The sequence below is a fragment of the Mastigoproctus giganteus genome, chromosome 2, assembly GCF_048544385.1.
Source record: "Mastigoproctus giganteus isolate SK-2022 chromosome 2, ASM4854438v1, whole genome shotgun sequence".
Taxonomy (NCBI): Eukaryota; Metazoa; Arthropoda; class Arachnida; order Uropygi; family Thelyphonidae; genus Mastigoproctus; species Mastigoproctus giganteus.
The window spans coordinates 46,117-65,837 of record NC_143576.1 but is presented as its reverse complement, the minus strand read 5'-3'; the positions used below and the strand labels follow the sequence as shown (position 1 = coordinate 65,837).

The 19,721-nt window shown below is 38.4% G+C and overlaps 1 protein-coding gene across 1 annotated transcript in view; it reads left to right on the top strand.

Moving 5' to 3' along the window:
• LOC150089109 (spliceosome-associated protein CWC27 homolog) overlaps positions 1 to 13,675 on the top strand; it is a 334,415-nt gene extending 320,740 nt beyond the window's left edge. Inside the window, exon 11 of the mRNA XM_090390329.1 lies at positions 13,513 to 13,675. Within this exon, the coding sequence (XP_090246455.1) occupies positions 13,513 to 13,669 (157 nt within the window). The 3' untranslated portion in view covers positions 13,670 to 13,675. The remainder of the gene's footprint in view (positions 1 to 13,512) is intronic.
• The last annotated feature ends 6,046 nt before the right edge of the window (positions 13,676 to 19,721 follow it).

Here is a 19,721-nt window from a genome sequence, read left to right as displayed (position 1 = left end):
GAGGGAAATGAGGTGTGTTTTTTTTTTTTTTTTTTGTGGCTGATGCTATATAAGCTTGCTTTCTTGCATCATATGCCTCTACTAATGCTAATGAAAAAATTAACAAGCACATAAATTAAACCTAGTATTTCCCTGCATGGACACTATTCAGAGTACAAGTCAGTGGGACTTTGAATGTAATGATATCATAGTTGATAGAAAAATTCATACTGATCCTCAGAAACCTTGCAGGGATTCTTGAAAATAAGCTGAAACCACATGAATTACAGACTATCTGCAATATGAACCACTACACTAAGAAAATAAGTTATATTTGTAAAACAAATTATAAAGTGTAGATTACTGATATTTTTCAAATATTCACGCATCTACCCCTCTATTATTCAGATAATGAAGAATAGAATATTAGCATTAGCAAGGGTGCATGACACAAAAAAGCAAGTATACAGCATCAGCCAAAAAAAAAACACCCCGTCTCATTTCACTCATTTACCTGCTCCAAATGTTTGTCTAGTTCTCCCTTGAATCTATTTAAGCTATCAACTTCGACGACAGGAGGAAGTTTGTTCCAGCAATCAACCACCCGCTGGCTAAAGGAAATTTCTGCGCATCTATCCTACAACTGTCTTTCCTCGATTTCAATTTATGCACCCTCAGGTGAGTAATCTGAGCAAGTGGAAGAATCCCATTAGCATTGAGCTTGCTCCGTCCATTCAAGGACTTATACACCACAATCAGATCGCCTCGCAGGTGCCTAGTCTCCAGAAGCTGCAATTTGCAGAAATTAAGATCTTGGTGACACCAACCCTTCATTCTACTCATCAATCTCGTTGCCCTTCTCTGTATTCGTTCCAGCAGCTCTACATCATTTCCTAAAATGGGGCCTCCAGACCTGTATGCAGTACTCAAGGTGTAGCCTAACCATTGCCTTATACAGGGGCCTTATACAACTTATACAGGGGGACAATCTCCCCCCTTTATCATTGCTAGCAAAATTCCTGTATATCGTTGACAAGACACCATTTGCTACCCTTGTAGACTTTTTGCACTGCTCACAAAACTTCTTATCTGACTGCACAATTACCCCCAGGTTCTTTTCATTCTCCAGTACTCTGAGTGTAGTACCACCCAGTTGGTACGGTACTCTGGGATTACTGCCACCCATATGCAGTACTTTACATTTGTCAATGTTAAACTTCAGTTTCCACCTCTCGGCCCATCTGCTCAACTTTTCCAGATCCTGTTGCAGTAGCATACTATCATTGTCATTAACAACCCTGCCAACCTTCATCGTCTACAAGCTTAAACCTTGATATACTTTCATCAATATCATTGTGTAATACCGAAAACAACAATGGGCCCAACAGCAAAACCTGGGAGACTCCACTAACAACCGTGAAGAGCAGTGTCCATTGAATGCCATACTGCTCCATGTAGCACAGTAACAAAAGCTTTCCTAAAATCGAAGTATATGATATCGAAATTATTCTTTGTATCCAGTTCCTTTGGGACCAAATCATAGTATCGAATCAAATTTGTCAGACAAGACTTCCCCTTAACAAACCCATACTGTGTCTAAACTATAGCTGCACTCTTGTCTAGATTATCCTGCTTTGCTTCCTTAACCAGTGACATCATTATTTTTCCTGAACAGAGTTAAACTAACAGGTCTGTAATTGCCAGTGTCACCTTTGTGAATTGGGGACACATTTGCACAACTCCAGTCCATGGGGGTCCTTCCCTGGGTCCAAGAAAGATTATGGCTAAGGTTTTGTTTAATTCCTTTGCCGTCTCTTTTAATATAACTGGATATATCCCATCCACCTCAGGTGCCTTCCTTAAGTTTAACTTTAACAATTTATCCTGCACTTTTCTCTCAGTTATTACAAAATCACTTAGTTCCCTATTAGAGTTAGATAAACTTCTGGCATTCCCCTTCTTGAATAACTTCTCATGTGTGAATAATGATACATAATAGTCATTCGGTTTATCAGCTCCCTGAGCATGATCATCAGTAGTCAACCCATCTATGTTAAGTGATCCAATCTGATCAATCCCTTTCTTCTTAGAGTTGACATAAGTAAAGAACTCTTTACTGTGTTTCTTTGCATCCTTCTTCAAAGATTTCTCGTAATCTGCCTTCGCCTGCCTAACCTTTCTGACTTTATTACAGAGTAGTTTATATCTGAACTAGTCTTATGTGTCGCCTGATAACTTATATGCATCCTGTGCATTTCTCTGCTATATTACGAGCCTCATTAATTCATCTAACATCGATTTAGGCCTAAACTTTGAATAGTATTTCTTAGTTGGGATGAAGAGCTGAGTATCCTCCAAGATTAAGTCCCCTGAAGGCTTCCTATTTAGAATTCACCAATACTTGTAACATCAGATGATCCCACTATAGAATATAGAAACTCTGTGACCACTAGTCACCTTTACTTGAGCAAAAAGCCTTTCCCTTACCCCTTATATTTTAAGTAAATCTCACATTTACTTAAAATGAGAGGGCACTGACTCTCTTTAGAAAATACAGCTGCGAGTTACAGGCTCCGAAAAAAACGATGTGTTTGCTTTTTATTTACATAATTGTTATTTTATATTGTACATAATATGTAGTCTTATGGTTATAATTACGCTGATTTTTATTTTAATTTATACAAACAGTTTTTGTAGATATACATAATACTTTATAAAACCGTTATTTTGTTCGAATCTTGCAGGCATTGTTTTTGTATATAGTGATAGGGAATTCAAATTTTTAATTGAGGTAGCTAGGTAGCTCTAATGTATAATTATAGAAACAGTAATATGGTTCACTGTTTCTATTAGATAGCGTAGTATTGACATTTAATTAATTTAATTTATTGATCTTATTAATTTAAAATATCATGCCCCAAACTAGAGCAGCAAAGCAAAGGACACAAAGTGGCAGGAGTGCTGTGACTCGGGGGAAAACTGAGGGGGGCGATTCTCCAACGCATCACAGCCTAAAAAAATGTGCAACTTGTGAATTGTTTGCCGAACTATCTGGAACGGAACATGATATTGCCATGGGGATGTCTTTGTGTGTGTGCGATGTAAGGAGTGTAAGGAAATCAGACGACAACTCAGCGTTATGGACCTATATGAAAGTTTAAAGGACAGGGTGGATGCTCTCGAAAGATCAAAATTGAGGGGCCCATCAGACTCTCAGCTGCCCACATCAATGCCAGAGCTTACACTTGGTCATCATGCAACACAGCGGCAACCCCCAAGGCAGAATGCACTGGTCCCACAGGAACTAGTAGTTGTTGGTGACTATTGTCAGTGAAACGGGAAACATGCTTTGTAAAAAGGATAGGTGGAACAGGACCAGGGTATGTCTGCCAGGGGCAAAGGTTGATGACGTTGTAGAGCAGATATCATCTTTTAGGGGCACAAAAGGTGATATACAAAGGGTACTAGGAAAGTTTTGCAATACAGCTTTGTTTATTTAATTTTTTCAAAGTAATTTCCTCTACATTCAATACACCTCTCCATCCTCCGAAACCAATCTTTAAACCAGTTCTGCCAAGTTTCACTAGGGAGTAAAGCACACTCGTTGTCCCAAGCCCGTAGAAGGTCCTCATCACTGGAAAACCGCCTCCCTTTTAGCTTAATTTTCACATGTGGGAACAGTGCAAAGTCGCAGGGAGCAAGATCTGAACTTTAGGGAGGGTGCTCGAGAAGTTTCAGTCCTGTCGTGGTCAAATATTCGGTGCAGGCTTTGGCGCGGTGAGCTGGAGCATTATCGTGATGGAGGTACCAGGTGTCCATTCTTGACTTTGGCCGCAGGTTCTTCATAGATCCAATGACTTTAGGCAGGCATTGTTCAGTATACCACTTAGCTGTGACTGTCTTCTGCGTGTCCAAAACGACACGTTCCACAATTCCACTCGATTTGAAAAATACAGCTGTCATTTTCTTCTTTACAGATCGGGATTTTCTGACAATTACGGGTGTGTCGTCATCATCAAAGACCCAAACTTTGTTTTGAGCCTTGGTCGGCAGATTGTAATAGTACAGCCAAGTCTCGTCACCTGTCACGATGTTGTTCACATACCGAGATTGTCCCTTATCAAACTTTTTTCATCTCCCGGCACCAAGTCACACGTGTCATCTGCTCTTCAGTCAGTTGATGCGGCACTCAGAGAGAACAAAGTTTCTTCACGTGCAAATGATCTTGCAGAATCGAACGAATTGCTGGTGCATTTAGGCCCAAAGTATCCTCTATCTGTTGGTAGGTCACTCGCCTGTTTTCGTCAAGCATTTTCCTCACAGCAGTAACGTTTTCCTCCGTAACTGACGTTCATGGCCTTCCCGGCCTCTCAGAACCCTCCAGAGTGAAATTTCCCCTTTGGAATTCTCTATACCACCTGAATATCGTTGTACGATGTGGACAATCATCATCTAGTGCAAGAGTCATTTCTTCTAAGCACTGGTCTATGGTTAAACCACGCACGAAATTATACCGCAAAACTGTCTTTATCTCATTTCGTGACCACGATGCCATCGCAAGCACTTTACACTCTCACTACTAATGAATAACTGAGCCCATCGACTTGGCGCGGCGGCTACTATGCACGTATGAACATGTCTCAACATGCAGCAACAAGCAGCTTCCTGTGATTCATTGTTGCGTCATATTGCAAAACTTTCCTAGTACCCTTTGTAGTTGTACAGGTCACTGATGAAAAAAGCCGTGAATTGGGGTTGAATTTGAAAGTGTCTGCAATTCTGTCCAGACACGATAGGAGAGAGTATATGATGAGAGCCTTGTCGATCAATTCGGCCCTGGAAAGATTGTGCAAGGCTCAAGGGATAGAATTTTTTTCAGCCTGGACTGTACTTGTTAACAGGAGAGACTGCTTCTACAGGGATGGGATACACTTAAATAGAAAGGGTGCAAGAATATTTGCTGATGCTATCGAGGCAGTGTTAGGTGGGTCGGAAAACTGATAGCTTGGGGGGATACAAGGACTAATAGTTTAACAGTAGCCGTAGGCAGAGGTGAAGGTGATTCTTGCACAACTTCTATTAGAATAAGTAGCGACCTGGAGCGAGAGGTGTTGGGGGTTTCAGCAAAGGATGGCAGTCATCGTGAAACAGGTGGGTATATGGGATGTGTTAGAGTAACTAAGAATAAGAATAGGTGCATGTATTGCATGTATACCAATGCTAGAAGTATAGTAAATAAATTTGATGAGTTTGAAGTGTTGGTCAAGACATCAAAGGCGGATATTGTTGGGATATCAGACACGTGGTGTCACACAGATATAAGGAATGCCGAACTGGAATTTGGGGAGTACAATGTGTACAGAAAGGATAGACTGGATAGGAAGGGAGGAGGTGTTATGCTGTTAATAAAGAAAAACATAAAATCAAAAGAAGTGCATCCAGTTGATATGGATGAACAGTGCACTGTTCAGTCAGTTTGGTGTGACATAAGCACTGCGAAAGCAAAAATAAGAGGAGTGTGTTATAGGCCTAATGACTAGAATGAGTACAATGAACAATTGTTCAAAGAAATAGAGTGGGCTAGTAAATCGGAATGTCTTATAATGGCGGATTTTAACTTCCCAGATATTGACTGGAACTTGTGGGTTTAGCACTCACACACTAGTCAGACTTTTGTGGATTTATTGGATGATTGTTTTCTGCAGCAGCATGTTCGAGAGGCAACCAGAGAAAGTAATACTCTTGATCTGGTTATCAGCAGTGATCATTCATGTATTAGGAATTTGCATATAAAAGAACCACTAGGTGGCAGTAACCACAGTGTACTGACGTGGGATTTACTTAAAGATTTAATTACCATCAGGGGTAAAGGAAAGGGTTTTTGCTTCCGTAAAGGCGAGTACAGTGGTCTCCGAGAGTTTTTAAATTCTGTACAGTGGGATCAACTGACGATGTTACCAACAGTAAATTCTAAGTGGGAAGCATTCAAGGAATTAATCGTGGAAGCTACTAAAAGTTTCATAACTATTAAGAAATATTGTTCAAGGTTTAGGCCTAAATGGTTGTCCAATCAACTAATGAGACTCGTAATAGAGAAGAAAAATGCATGGGATGCATATAAATTATCAAGCGACTCAGAAGCCTATGGCAGATATAAGTTAATCTGTCATCAGGTCACAAAGGACGTTCGGCAGGCGAAGGCAGATTATGAGAAATCCTTGGCAAAAGATGCTAAGAAAAACAGCAAGGATATTTTTACTTATATAAACTTTAAAAGGAAGGGGATGAATCTAATTGGTCCACTTGACATCGATGGTTCGGCTGTTGATGATCCTGCTCAGATAAGAAACAAACTGAATGAGTATTTTGCATCTACATTCACACGTGAGCAATTATTAAGGTTTGAAAATGGTAGAAGGTTATCAAATTGTAGCAAGATACTTAATGATTTTGTAATAACTGAGAGCAAAGTGGAAGAGAAATTGTTGAAGATAAACGTAAGAAAAGCACCTGGGGTGGATGGGATCTATCCAGTTATTTTAAAGGAGGCGGCAAAGCAACTAAGCAAACCCTTAGCCATAATTATGAGAGCTTCCTTGGACTCAGGGGAGTTTCCCACGGACTGGAGATGTGCAAATGTATCCCCAATTCACAAAGGGGGATAGAAGGGTGACAGGAGTAATTACAGACCAGTTAGTTTAATTTCTTTTCCCGGTAAAATAATGGATTCGATGGTTAAAATGCATTGCAGGATCATCTAGACAAGACTGCAGCAATAATTCAGACACAGCATGGGTTTGTTAAGGGAAAGTCTTGTCTAACAAATACGATAGGATATTATGATGTGGTTACAAAAGAACTGGATGTAAAAAATAATTTTGATATCATATATTTGGATTTCAGGAAAGCTTTTGACACTGTTGTGCATTGAAGACTATTGTACAAATTGGAGCAGAATGGTATTAAGGGTAAGTTGCTACAATGGATAAAAGGATGGTTAAGTGCGAGAAGACAGAGGGTGGTAATCAATGGGTGCTGCTCTTATTGGACTAATGTTATTAGTGGAGTCCCACAGGGTTCAGTGTTAGGTCCACTGTTGTTTTGTATATTTATCAATGATATTGATGAAGGTATATCAGGCTTAATGTCGAAGTTTGCAGATGATACAAAGGTTGGCAGGGTTGTTGATGACTGAAGAGTGTGCTACTGCAACAGGATCTAGATAATTTGGGCAGATGGGCTAAGAAGTGGCAACTGAAGTTTAACCTTGATAAATGGAAAGTACTGCATATGGGTATATGTAACCCTAGAGAAACGTACCAACTGTGAGGTACTACACTTAAGGTGGTAGAAAATGAAAAAGACCTGGGAGTAATTGTGCAGTCAGATATGAAGTTTTCTGAGCAATGCAGACAGGCTGCCAGGGCAGGTCTTGGGGTTTTGTCAATGATATATAGGAATTTTGTTAGCAGGGAAAAGGAGGTGATTATTCCTCTGTATAAGGCAATGGTCAGACTTGAGTACTGCGTATATAAATTATTCTGCCCTGAATGGTCCCACTGCTTTGCCTGATGATCATGTACAAGCTCTGGCATTGATATCGTCATTTGAGAGCCTGATGGGTCCACCAATTTAAATCCATTGAGGGCATCTAACCTAGCCTCACCTTCAAGCTTTCATAAAATCCTATAACAACGCTGTGTTGGTATCTAACTTTTTCACACTGCTTACATTAAGCACACAAAGACATCCTCCTTGGCAGCATCATGTCCCATCCCAGAAAGTCTGCAAACATTTCACAATTTGCACAACTCTTAAGATGTCATTGCATTGGGGAATTGCCCCCTTTGGTTCTCCCTCCCGAATCACAGCACTCTTGTTACTTTGTGCACATTACTTTGCTCCTCTAGTCTGGTCATTTCTGTTTAAACATTAGTGTTGGCGGACAGTGCAATTTTGAATCTGTTTGGTGTGACATAAGCACTGGGAAAGGAAAAATAAATTTGTGTGTGTGTGTGTGTGTGTGTTATAGGCCTAATGAATCTGATGAATATAATGAGCAATTTTGCAGAGAAATAGAGTAGGCCAGTAAATCAGAATGTCTTATAATGGGGGATTTTAACTTTCCAGATATTGACTGGAACTTGGTCACTTGCACACTTGATTTATTTATTGTTGGTCACGTGATTTATTGGATGACTGTTTTCTACAGCCAGCAACATGTTTGAGAGGCAACCAGAGGGAATAATACTTTTGATCTGATTATCAACAGTGATTATTCATGCGTTAAGAATTTGTTGATGAAGGAACCACTGGGTGACACTGATCACAATGTACTGATGTGGGAATTACTTAAAGATGTAACTACCATGAAGGCTAAAAGGAAGGGCTTTTGCTTTCGTAAAGGTGATTACAGGTGTCTCAGACAGATTTTAAATTCTGTACAGTGGGATCAACTGATGATATCCACATTGAATTCTAAATGTGAAGCATTCAGGGACTTAATTCTGAAGGCTAGTAGGCTTTTCATTCCAACTAAGAAGAACTGTTCAAGGTTTAGGCCTGAATGGATGTCAGATGAACTAATGAGGTTCGTGGCAGAGAAGAAAAATGTATGGGATGCATATGAAGTATCAGATAGTAGTAGTGGCATGGGATGGAAGAAAGCAAGTGTATCAGCTCATGCAGCATCAGCCAAAAAAAAAAAAAAAAATCACACCATTCCCTCCAAATGCCTGTCCAGTTCCTCTTTAAATTAATTTAACCTATCAACTTCCACAACGACAAATGGAAGTTTATTCCAGCAATTAACCACCCACTGGCTAAAGGAAAATTTCCGCACATCTATTCTACATCTGTCATTTCTTAATTTGAATTTATGCCCCCTTAGGTTTGTAACCTGAACAAGTGGAAGGATCCCATCAGAATTCTGGGTGCTCAGCCCATTCAAGGCCTTATACACCTCAATCAGATCACTGCAGAGCTGCAATTTGCAGAACTTAAGCCTCTCTTGGTAAGCGGAACCCTTCATTCCCCTCACCAATCTTGTTGCCCTTCTCTGTACACGCTCAAGCAAATCTACATCCTTCCTAAAATGAGGCCTCCAGACCTGTATGCAGTACTCATGGTGCGGCCTGACCATTGCCTTATACAGAGGGGCAATCACCTCCTTCTCTCTGCTAGCAAAATTCCTATATATCATTGACAAAACCCCATGACCTACCCTGCCAGCCCGTCTGCATTGCTCAGAAAACTTCATATCTCACTGCAAAATTACTCCCAGGTCTTTTTTACCACCTTAAGTGTAGTACCACGCAGTTGGTACATTTCTCTGGGGTTACTTCTATCCATATGCAGTACTTTCCATTTGTCAAGGTGAAACTTCAGTTGCCACTTCTTCTTAACACATCTGCCCAGATTATCTAGATCCTGTTGCAGTAGCACACTGCATTACTGTCATTAACAACCCTGCCAACCTTTGTATCATCTGCAGACTTCGACACTAAGCCAGATATACCTTCATCAATATCGTTCATAAATATATAAAACAAAAAGAGGACCCAACACCGAACCCTGTGGGACTCCACTTTTTAACATTAGTCAGCAAAGAGCAGCACACATTAATTACCATCCTCTGTGTTCTCCCACTCAACCATCCTTTTATCCATTGTAGCAACTTACCCTTAATACCATTCTGTTCCAATTTGTACAATAGTCTTCCATGCGCAAGTCTCAAAAGCTTTACTGAAATCCAAATATGTGATATGAAAATTATTTTTTGCACCCCGTTCCTTTGTAACCACATCATAATATCCTATCAAATTTTTCAGACAAGACTTTCCCTTAACAAACCCATGCTGTGTCTGTATTATTGCTGCAGTCTTGTCTAGATGATCCTGCAAGGCATCTTTAACCAGTAACTCCGTAATTTTACCCGCAACAGAAGTTAAACCTACGGGTCTGTAATTACTCGTGTCACCCTTCGATCCCCCTTTGTGAATTGGGGATACATTTGCACATCTCCAGTCCGTGGGGGACCTCCCTTGAGTCCAAGGATGCTCTCATAATTATGGCTAAGGGTTTGCTTAGTTGCTTTGCCGCCTCCTTTAATATAACTGGATAGATCCCAGCCACCCCAGGTGCCTTTCTTACGTTTAACTTCAACAATTTCTCCTCCACTTTGCTCTCAGTTATTACAAAAATTAAGCACCCTGCTACAATTTGATAACATTCTGGCATTTTCAAACGTTAACTCCTCATGTGTGAATGTAGATGCAAAATACTCATTCAGATTGTTTGTTATCTGAGTAGGATCATCAAAATTCGAACCATCAGTATGAAGTTGACCAATCAGATTCATCCCCTTCGTTTTAGAGTTTATATAAATAAAGAAATCCTTGCTGTTTTTCTTAGCATCTTTTACCAAAGATTTCTCGTAATCCGCCTTCGCCTGCCTAACCTCCTTTGTGACTTGATTACAGACTAGCCTATATGTGCCATAGGCTTCTGAGTCGCTTGATAATTTATATGCATCCCATGCATTTTTCTTCTCTGTTACGAGTCTCATTAGTTCATTTGACAAACATTTAGGCCTAAACCTTGAACAATATTTCTTAATAGGTATGAAACGTTTAGTATCTTCCACTATTAATTCCTTGAATGCTTCCCACTTAGAATTTGCTGTTGGTAACATCATCAATTGGTCCCACTGTACAGAATTTAAAAATTGTCTGAGACCACTGTAATCACCGTTACGGAAGCAAAAACCCCTTCCTTTACAACTGATGATAATTATATATATTTAAGTAAATCCCACATCAGTACACTGTTTTCACTGCCACCCAATGGTTCCTTTATCTCCAAATTCTTAATACACGAATGATCACTGCTGATAACCAGACACAGAAGCCTATGGAAGATATAAACTAGTCTCTACTCAAGTCATAAAGGAGGTCAGGCAGGTGAAGGCAGATTACGAGCATTCCTTGGCAAAGGATGTAAAGAAAAACAGCAGAGAGTTCTTTACTTATGTAAACTCTAGAAGGAAGGGATGAATCAGATTGGTCCACTTGTTATTGATGGTTCAACTGTTGGTCTTGAATGGGGTCATCAAACTGAATAAGTATTTTGCTAACAAACTGAATGAGTATTTTCCATCTATATTTACACATAATGAGTTATTCAGGGAGGGGAATGCCAGAGGTGTATTAAATTTTTTTTAATAACTCAGAGCAAGGTGGAGGAGAAATTGTTGAAGATAAACATAAGGAAGACCTGGGGTGGGTGGGATCTATCTAGTTATAGTAAAGGAGGCAGGGAAGGAAGTAACCACATCCTTAGCCATAAATATGAGAGCTTTCTTAGACTCAGGATTGGTACCCATGCACTAGAGATGTGCAAATGTGATCCTGATTCATAAAGGAGGAACAAAGTCACTCACACAAATAATTCCAGTCCTGTTAGTTTAACTTCTCGTCTGGTAAAAGTAATGGAGGCACTGATTAAAGAAGCACTGCAGGATCATCTATACAAGACTTCAGTTATAGTTGAGACAGAATGGCTTTGCTAAGGGGGAGTCTTGTATGACAAATTTGATTGGATACTATGATGTGGTTACAAAGGAACTGGATGCAAAGAACAATTTTGATATCATATACTTGGATCTTAGGAAGGCTTTTGATACTCTTGTGGCATTGGGGGCAAATTGTTGTCATGGATAAAGGGATGGTTGAGTGGGAGAAGACAGAGTGGTAATCAATGAACACTGATCTTTGTGGAGTATTGTTATTAGTGGAGTCCCCTGGGGTTCATTGTTGGGTCCTAGAAATGTTTATCAGATGTGATGAGAGGTGGCAAGTGAAGTTTAACATTGACAAATGTAAAGTACTGCTTATTGGTAGCAGTAATCCCAGAGTAACGTATCAACTGTGTGCTGCTACACTGAGGGTGGTAGAGAATGATAAGGACCTGTTGGTAATTGTGCCGTCAGATATGAAGTTTTCTGAACAGTGCAGATAGTCTGCAAGAGTAGCTCATCCAGTTTTGTCAATGAAATACAGGAATTTTGCTAGCAGGGATAAGGAAGTCATCCCCTTGTGTAAGGCAGTGGTCAGGCCACTCCTTCAGTACTGTATACATGTCTGGGGGACTCATTTAATGAAGGATGTAGAACTGCTTGAACGAATATAGAGAAGGGCAACAAGATTTGTGAATAGTACAAAGGGTTACTTCTTTTGAAGAAAGGCTAAAATTTTGCAAATTAATGTCTGGAGACTTAGGCCTTAAATGGTTTGAGCTGATTAAATTGTATAAGACCTTAAATGCTCAGTGCTGACGGTATTCTTCCTCTTGCACAGATCTATTGCCTGAGGGTATATAAATTCAGATTGTAATCAAAGATATATTTTACTGGATATTTTACTGTTGTAGAATAGATGTGTGGATTCTTGCTTTTAGCCAGTGGGTGGTTGATTGCTTGAATAAACTTCTATCTCTTGTTTTAGAAATTGACCCCTTAAATTAATTCACAGCGGAACTAGACAAACATTTGGTCCCAATATGGATTAGTGAAATCGGAAGGGGTTTTTTTTGGCTGATGCTGTTTAAGCTTGCTTGCATCATATACCTCTGCTGATGCTAATGCTAACGGCTTCAATAAATATTTTTGCACACTTTCTATTTGAGTGTATCCCATCCCTGGAAGTCTGTCCTGTTAACAAGCTTCCAAGGTTGTGAACAGAAATTTCATATTCAGCATGAACTCAATATAAATAATGATAAAATATATATCCAGTAATATATATCTTTAATTATACTTTGGTGCTTTTGAGGCTGAATGTGTCTCTTTATCAACAAATAGAATGAAACTTTAGAGATAAAAATAATTGTAACAGACACAGAGTTGTGCATGCAGCGAATCATGTGAGGGCACTAGGTAGGCCATTCAGCCCTTAAACTGGTGTTCATTGTTTTACACCAGTTTAATGTATGTCCAATGGTGTAATCAAAGATAAATTTTACTGGATATATACTTTTTCATTATTTGTATCGCTATAGATTCCAGTACAACAGGCCCATTTATCGTCAAGAAATCAATGGTTAGATTATATTAAATTAAAAATAAAAATGAAAAAAACTATTGCTGTTTTGAGTGAAATATTTAAATCTTAGAAAGTTCTTGCATTGTTAAGCATTTTAAGATCTGGTTAATTTTAAAACCTGCGTAACACTGAAATTAGTGAATTTTTTGCCAACACTGACACTATATGGCAGTAATGGCAATGACATTTCTTATTGATAATAAATGTCAAATGAGGTACTCCTGCAGTTCACATTTAATGCTTGTAGATTTATACTGTAGCATAAACATGCTTCATATTTTTCTTTTAAGGTATAATAATTCTGTTTTTTAGCATTCATATTATTACTACAATAATTTGCTAAACGGTACATACAGTAATCCTATATACTGTTAATTTTTTAATACATAAGACAAATTGCCAAAATGTTCATTTCTTCGTAACATATTCTTAGGTTGGCACACACTCTTCATTTTGAGGATCAAGGACCTTCTTTAGCAAAAGATGCTAACACTGACATATCTGATCGCTATGAATTATCTGATCCTAGGAATCCTATTAATCTACGAAGGAGGCAAACCAGCAAGCAAATTATGAAAGAAAAGTATTAGTGTGAAATTATGGTCAAACTATATGTCAAAATAAAATTGTGGATATCTGCTTCCATTTCCATTTTTGTAAATACAAAATCGTGAATTTCATTAAACATTTTTAATCTTACTTTGTCTCATTTAATGACAAGTTTATTTCTTGACCATGAAAGTAAGTCAGGTAACCAGATCTAAATCAGTTAATCTTAATTATAACTCAGCAGAATATTCTTGTCTTTTTGCTTTTATCACTGTCTAAACATTTGGAAATTTGGAAATTTTCAGTGGCATTTTGTTGCCATTTGAATCCTGTGCAATTGTTATGGTCATCTCAAAGCCACCTGATTTTTGTGAACAGCAGAGTAAACTTTTCTCTCCAGCATACTTTAAACAGGTTATTAAATGTATTAGGTACTTTACAGAAATATCCTCTGTACTAGCGACTAGAGAGACCATTGAACTAGATCTCTTGGATGACGAATGCTACCAAATTCTTATGATATTCTTTGCTCTTGCCTTTTGAGAGGCCCAGGTGCCAAGCATTTATTAGTGACTAAGCGATTCCCAGTGATATATATAGTGTTCTGAAAAATATACAAGTTTCTTTAATTTTCATCGTTAAATTCCCTTTATTTTTTGTGAAACAGCTCTTTGTCTTACAATCAGTAAGTGAAGACACAGAAAGGAAACTCGCCTTTCTTATTTTTCTCTTATTCTCACTTTTACTAATCTAACTTGCACAGTGGCTTGGTCACTAAGAGGCACTGCTCTTGCCACCACATGGTGGGGGCTGGTAACCTGTGAGAGGAAAGTAACACTCCCAGGGCCAAAAGAGCAAACATGAGTAGAAAAATAACTACTAGTACTATAGGGCTTCAAGAGAAAGCCCTACCAAGTAGTGAAACAGAAAACACAAAATCAAAGAGAGACAGAAGACAGATATGGACCTACCAAAAATGCCAACATACATTGTCATACATGAAACAGGAGATCAGACATTAAGACGTATGTGTCAGTTTGTTATTCAGAAAACACTAGTAGGATCTCCCAAATCAGTTCGACGGCTGAGATCCGGAGACTTACTTGTGGAAACAGAAAATCCCAAACACTCCCAGAAGTTACTTTCAACCACAATTTTTGGAAGAATGCCAGTAGTTGTAACGCCCCACAACACACTGAATTCTTCCAGAGGGGTGATCTCAGAGTGGGACCTCTTAAATGTGTCAGAGGAAGAGCTCACAGAAGAATTAAGAAGCCAAGGAGTTACAGGAGTGAAGAGAATTAATATCCAAAGGGATGGAAATATAATTCCAACAAGAAACCTTATCATAACATTTAATACTCCAAAACCTCCAACAACAATCAAAGCAGGATACCTGAACTGCCAAGTTCGACAATACATACCAAATCCACTGCATTGTTACAAATGTCAGAAATTTGGACATTGGCAAATGGCATGCAGAAACTCAGCAACCTGTGCAAAATGTGATTCTAAAGAACATAAGACTACAGATTGCTCTGCCTTGAAATGTACAAACTGTAAAGGGGAACACCCAGCCTACTCAAAAACATGTGAAAAATGGAAACAAGAGAAACTAATTCAGAAATACAAAACAACACAACACAACGTACCAAGAAGCAAGGAGAATAATACAGCCACGGCCTAAACAAACCAACATATGCACAAGCAGTAATCCAATATAAATCAGTAGAAGTTCAAACCGAAATTTCCATGCTCCCAAAAGAATCATCTACTGGATTGAAGGCATGGAAACAGGAGAAAACAGTGAATACCTCAATTTCTCTTCACACAGAACAGATATCCACAAATCAGCATCACAATGAAAATCGACCTAAACTTATAAACACGAAAGAAACCGAACAGATGGAAATAGAAAAAATAAACACAACTGAAGAACCAGTATTTGAAATTTTCACAGAAGATATGGACATGGACCGGCCAAACTAAGAAAAAAGATAAGACAAAGCATAAGAATGCTCCATTTCGGAAGCAACCAAGAAGCCCTAGAAAAACCAAATAATGGATCAGTTCATCCATTGGAACTGTAGAGGACTGCGAGCCAATGACAATGATGTCCAGTATTTAATAACACAACATATGCTAATATGATTTTGTCTACAAAAGATATACCTTAGACAACAAGACACTCTTTCAGTGAAAAATTATAGAATGTATAGGAAAGACAGATTAAGAGAAAGGTCAACACATGGAGGAGCCATCTTAGTCCCTAACCACATCCCAACCGAACACATTCCTTTAAACAGCAATATAGAAGCGATAACAGTAAGAATAACACTGAGATTTAGGGTAACCATCTGTTCAGTGTACCTTCCACCAAGACCAGATATACCATTTGAAGAAATAGACCGATTATTCTCCCAACTCCCATCACCTTTCTGTATAATGTTCGACCTGAATGGGCATAGTCATTTGTGGGGAAACACTGATATCAACAGATGAGGACGGATAATAGAAAGAATAATAGACCATCATAACCTTTCTCTACTCAATGGCAAACATACGTATTTTCACTTTCGTAGCCATACAACCTCAACAGCAGATCTTACTATATGCACGCCTTCCCTTCTACTGGAATTAAAGTGGCAAGTAATATAAAACCCATACAGCAGTGACCACTACCCAGTAATCACCATACTGACCAGAAACCCTCCTTGCCATCCAAACAGACCACCCTGCTGGAAAATAGAAAAAGGTAACTGGGAAAAATTTAGAGACCTGGCAATATTTAATCCACAAATCATCCAAGAAACATTGGTCGATGAAGCTCTGAAGCATGTCACAGATACCTTGATACAAGCAGCCGAACAAACAATACCCACAACCTCAACTCGTTTTCCATGGCACCCAAAATCCTGGTGGGATGAAGATTGCATGAAAACAAGAAGACAACAAAACGAAGCTTGGAATAAGTTCTGGAGATATCCTACAATGGATAATCTGATAAAATTTAAGCAAGCACGAGTGCTAGCTAGGTATACATGGAAACAAGCCAGAAAAACTTCCTGGATCCAATTTACTTCCTCTATAAATAGAACAACAAACACAAAAATAATATGGAATAAAATAGGAAAAATGAATGGGAAGCATAAAAACCAACCATCACTAGTATTACATTGGAATGGATAAAGCATTACCAAACCATCAGAGATAGCTAATATATTAGGAGAAACGTTTGCTAAAGTATCGTGAAAACAATCCTACGCTACTGAATTTTTGAACTATAAGGAGAACGAAAAAAAACAGAATTAATTTTAATACTAAAAGGATTGAACCCTACAACCAACCAATTACAATACATGAATTACGTCAAGCAGTATCACAAACAACCAAGTGCAGTTGGACCAGACAATATACACTATGATATGCTTAAACACCTAAAGCAGAAAGAGATAGAACCTCCTTCAACTGTACAACCGCATATTTCTAGAAAACAAATATCCTGAAGCGTGGCATCATGCAATAGTATTAGCTTTCCAGAAACCCAATAAAGATCAGAAGAACCCAAACAACTATCGTCCAATAGCCCTCACAAGCTGCTTAAGCAAAGTGCTAGAGCAGATAATCAACAAAAGTTTAGTCTGGTTTTTTGAGACAACTGGTTCACCAATATGCAGTGTGGGTTTAGACACAATCGATCCACATTAGATCACCTTGTACGAATAGAAGCAGATATAAGAGATGCATTTATAACCTCAAAGCATATGTTACTGTATTTTTTGATATAGAAAAGGCCTGTGACACAGCATGGAGACGGTATATTACAAGACATCCACGATGCAGGACTCAGGACATGTACCAATATTCATTCAAAATTTCATGAAAAATAGAACATTTCAAGTTAGAGTACAAAACAATGTCAAAATCATATAAACGAGGAGTTCCCCAAGGGTCTGTCCTGAGTGCCATACTATTCTCCATAAAAATAAATAGCATCACAAAAGAACTACCACCCACAGTGTCATATGCACTATATGCAGATGACTTCAGTATTTCATATCAAGCACAGAACATGGGAACAATAGGAAGACAACTACAATGTGCAATTAACGTCAGTCATTAGGCCCAGGAAAACGGGTTTAGAATATCAAAACGAAAAACAGTCTGCGTATATTTCTGTAGAAAACAAAATTTACACCCTGAACTAATATTGCAAGATAACACAAAACCAGTTAAACAAAGTGTAAAATTTCTTGGACTTATTCTAGACAAGTTGACCTTTGTAGAACATACAAGAACTACGAATAAAATGTATGAAACAACTTAATATTCTTAAAGTCTTAACAACAACATCTTGGGGAGCAGACTGTTATACCCTGCTCAACTTGTATAAAGCACTAGTAAGGTAAAAAACAGATTATGGAGCACCGGTTTATGCATCAGCATGAAAGAGCACCTTCAAATGGCTAGATCCGATTCACCATAGTGCAATACGAATAGCAACAGGAGCTTTCTGCACATCCCCTATATACAGTCTCTATACAGAGGCTAATGAATCACCACTGTTCCTAAGGAGACAACAGTTGTCACTGCTGTATGCTTACAGGATAAGACCCATAAGAGAACATCCGACTTGGACAACTTTATTCTCGCCAAAATGGGAAAACATATATAGGAACCGCAAAAGAGCAAACCAGCCTCTAGGCATCAGATTACAGGAGCTACTGATAACACATGATCTCAAAATAGATAATGTTTCAAAACCAAGAAGGACATATAGATCCACCATGGAAAAACCATACCACAGCTTAAGAACTCACACAAAACTGGAATAAAAATACTTTATCAGACAGCAACTTTCAACAACTGCACGCAGCACATAGAATGCAATATCCCAATCACATACCAATATATACAGATGGAACAAAATCAGAACCATGTAGGAGCATCAGCAGTATTCCCAGATGTTACATTGTCATGCCAACTCCCAAAAGAATGCAGTGTCTACACTGCAGAATTAGCAGTTCAGATAGCCCTGGAACATTTCAGAACCATCTACCACTTGAGAACAGTAATATACTGTGATTCATTAAGTGTAATCCAAGCCATACCAAACACAAGCAATATAACCCATCCAGTACTCTGGCAAATTAAACAGATACTAACAGACTTCATAAATAAAAAAACAAGAGATACTTTTCAGCTGGATACCAGGACACAAAGGGATAAAAGGAAATGAAGAAGCGGATAGAATTGCAAAATCAACCACTAACCTTCAAGAACAATATTTTGCAGTTCCACATAAGGACTACATACCAATTATTAAAAATTGCTGTCTAACCCAATGGTAAGAACTCTGGCAAAAACAAACATGGAATAAATTATATGAAAAAAAAATCAAAAGTTGAGCACTGGAAAACGAGCATAAGGAAATCAAGGAGAGAAGAAGTTGTTCTGACCAGATTGCGGATAGGCCATACGCATTTCACAAATGGTTATCTATTACATGCAGAACCACCAAGATGCCAAGTATGCAATACTATCCAAACAGTTAAACATATACTTATAGAATGCCCAACATACGAAAATTATCGACACCGAATTTTTTCATCATTATATAAAGGAAACCAAAACATCACCCTTAAAGATCTTTTAGGTGACAAGGAACATGTGTCAGTTATTTTTAGATTCTTACAAACAATCAACATACATCTGCTGTAAATAATATATAATACCACAGAAACAGTTAACCTTTTTCATTCGAACAAGATTTATATAAAGAGAACACTGTATAACAAATGAACTGGTGCACTATGATCTCCGTTGTCAATGCACCAATAAACACCAAAACAACAACAACAGCCTTTTGAGAGGCAACTGCACTGCATAGCAACAGTTTGTTGCACTTGAAAACATTGGATGTTAGTCTTTAAGAACTGATCAAGGGAGAAGTATACTTCAAGAATTTTCTCATGATATACCGCTGGTTATTTTTAAACCTTACATCAATGAAAAAATGAGTTTTATTTGAGTTTGGTTCAAAGCATCAGTACACAATTCAAATTGCTGTGAATTGATATGTTGCAGTGCCAA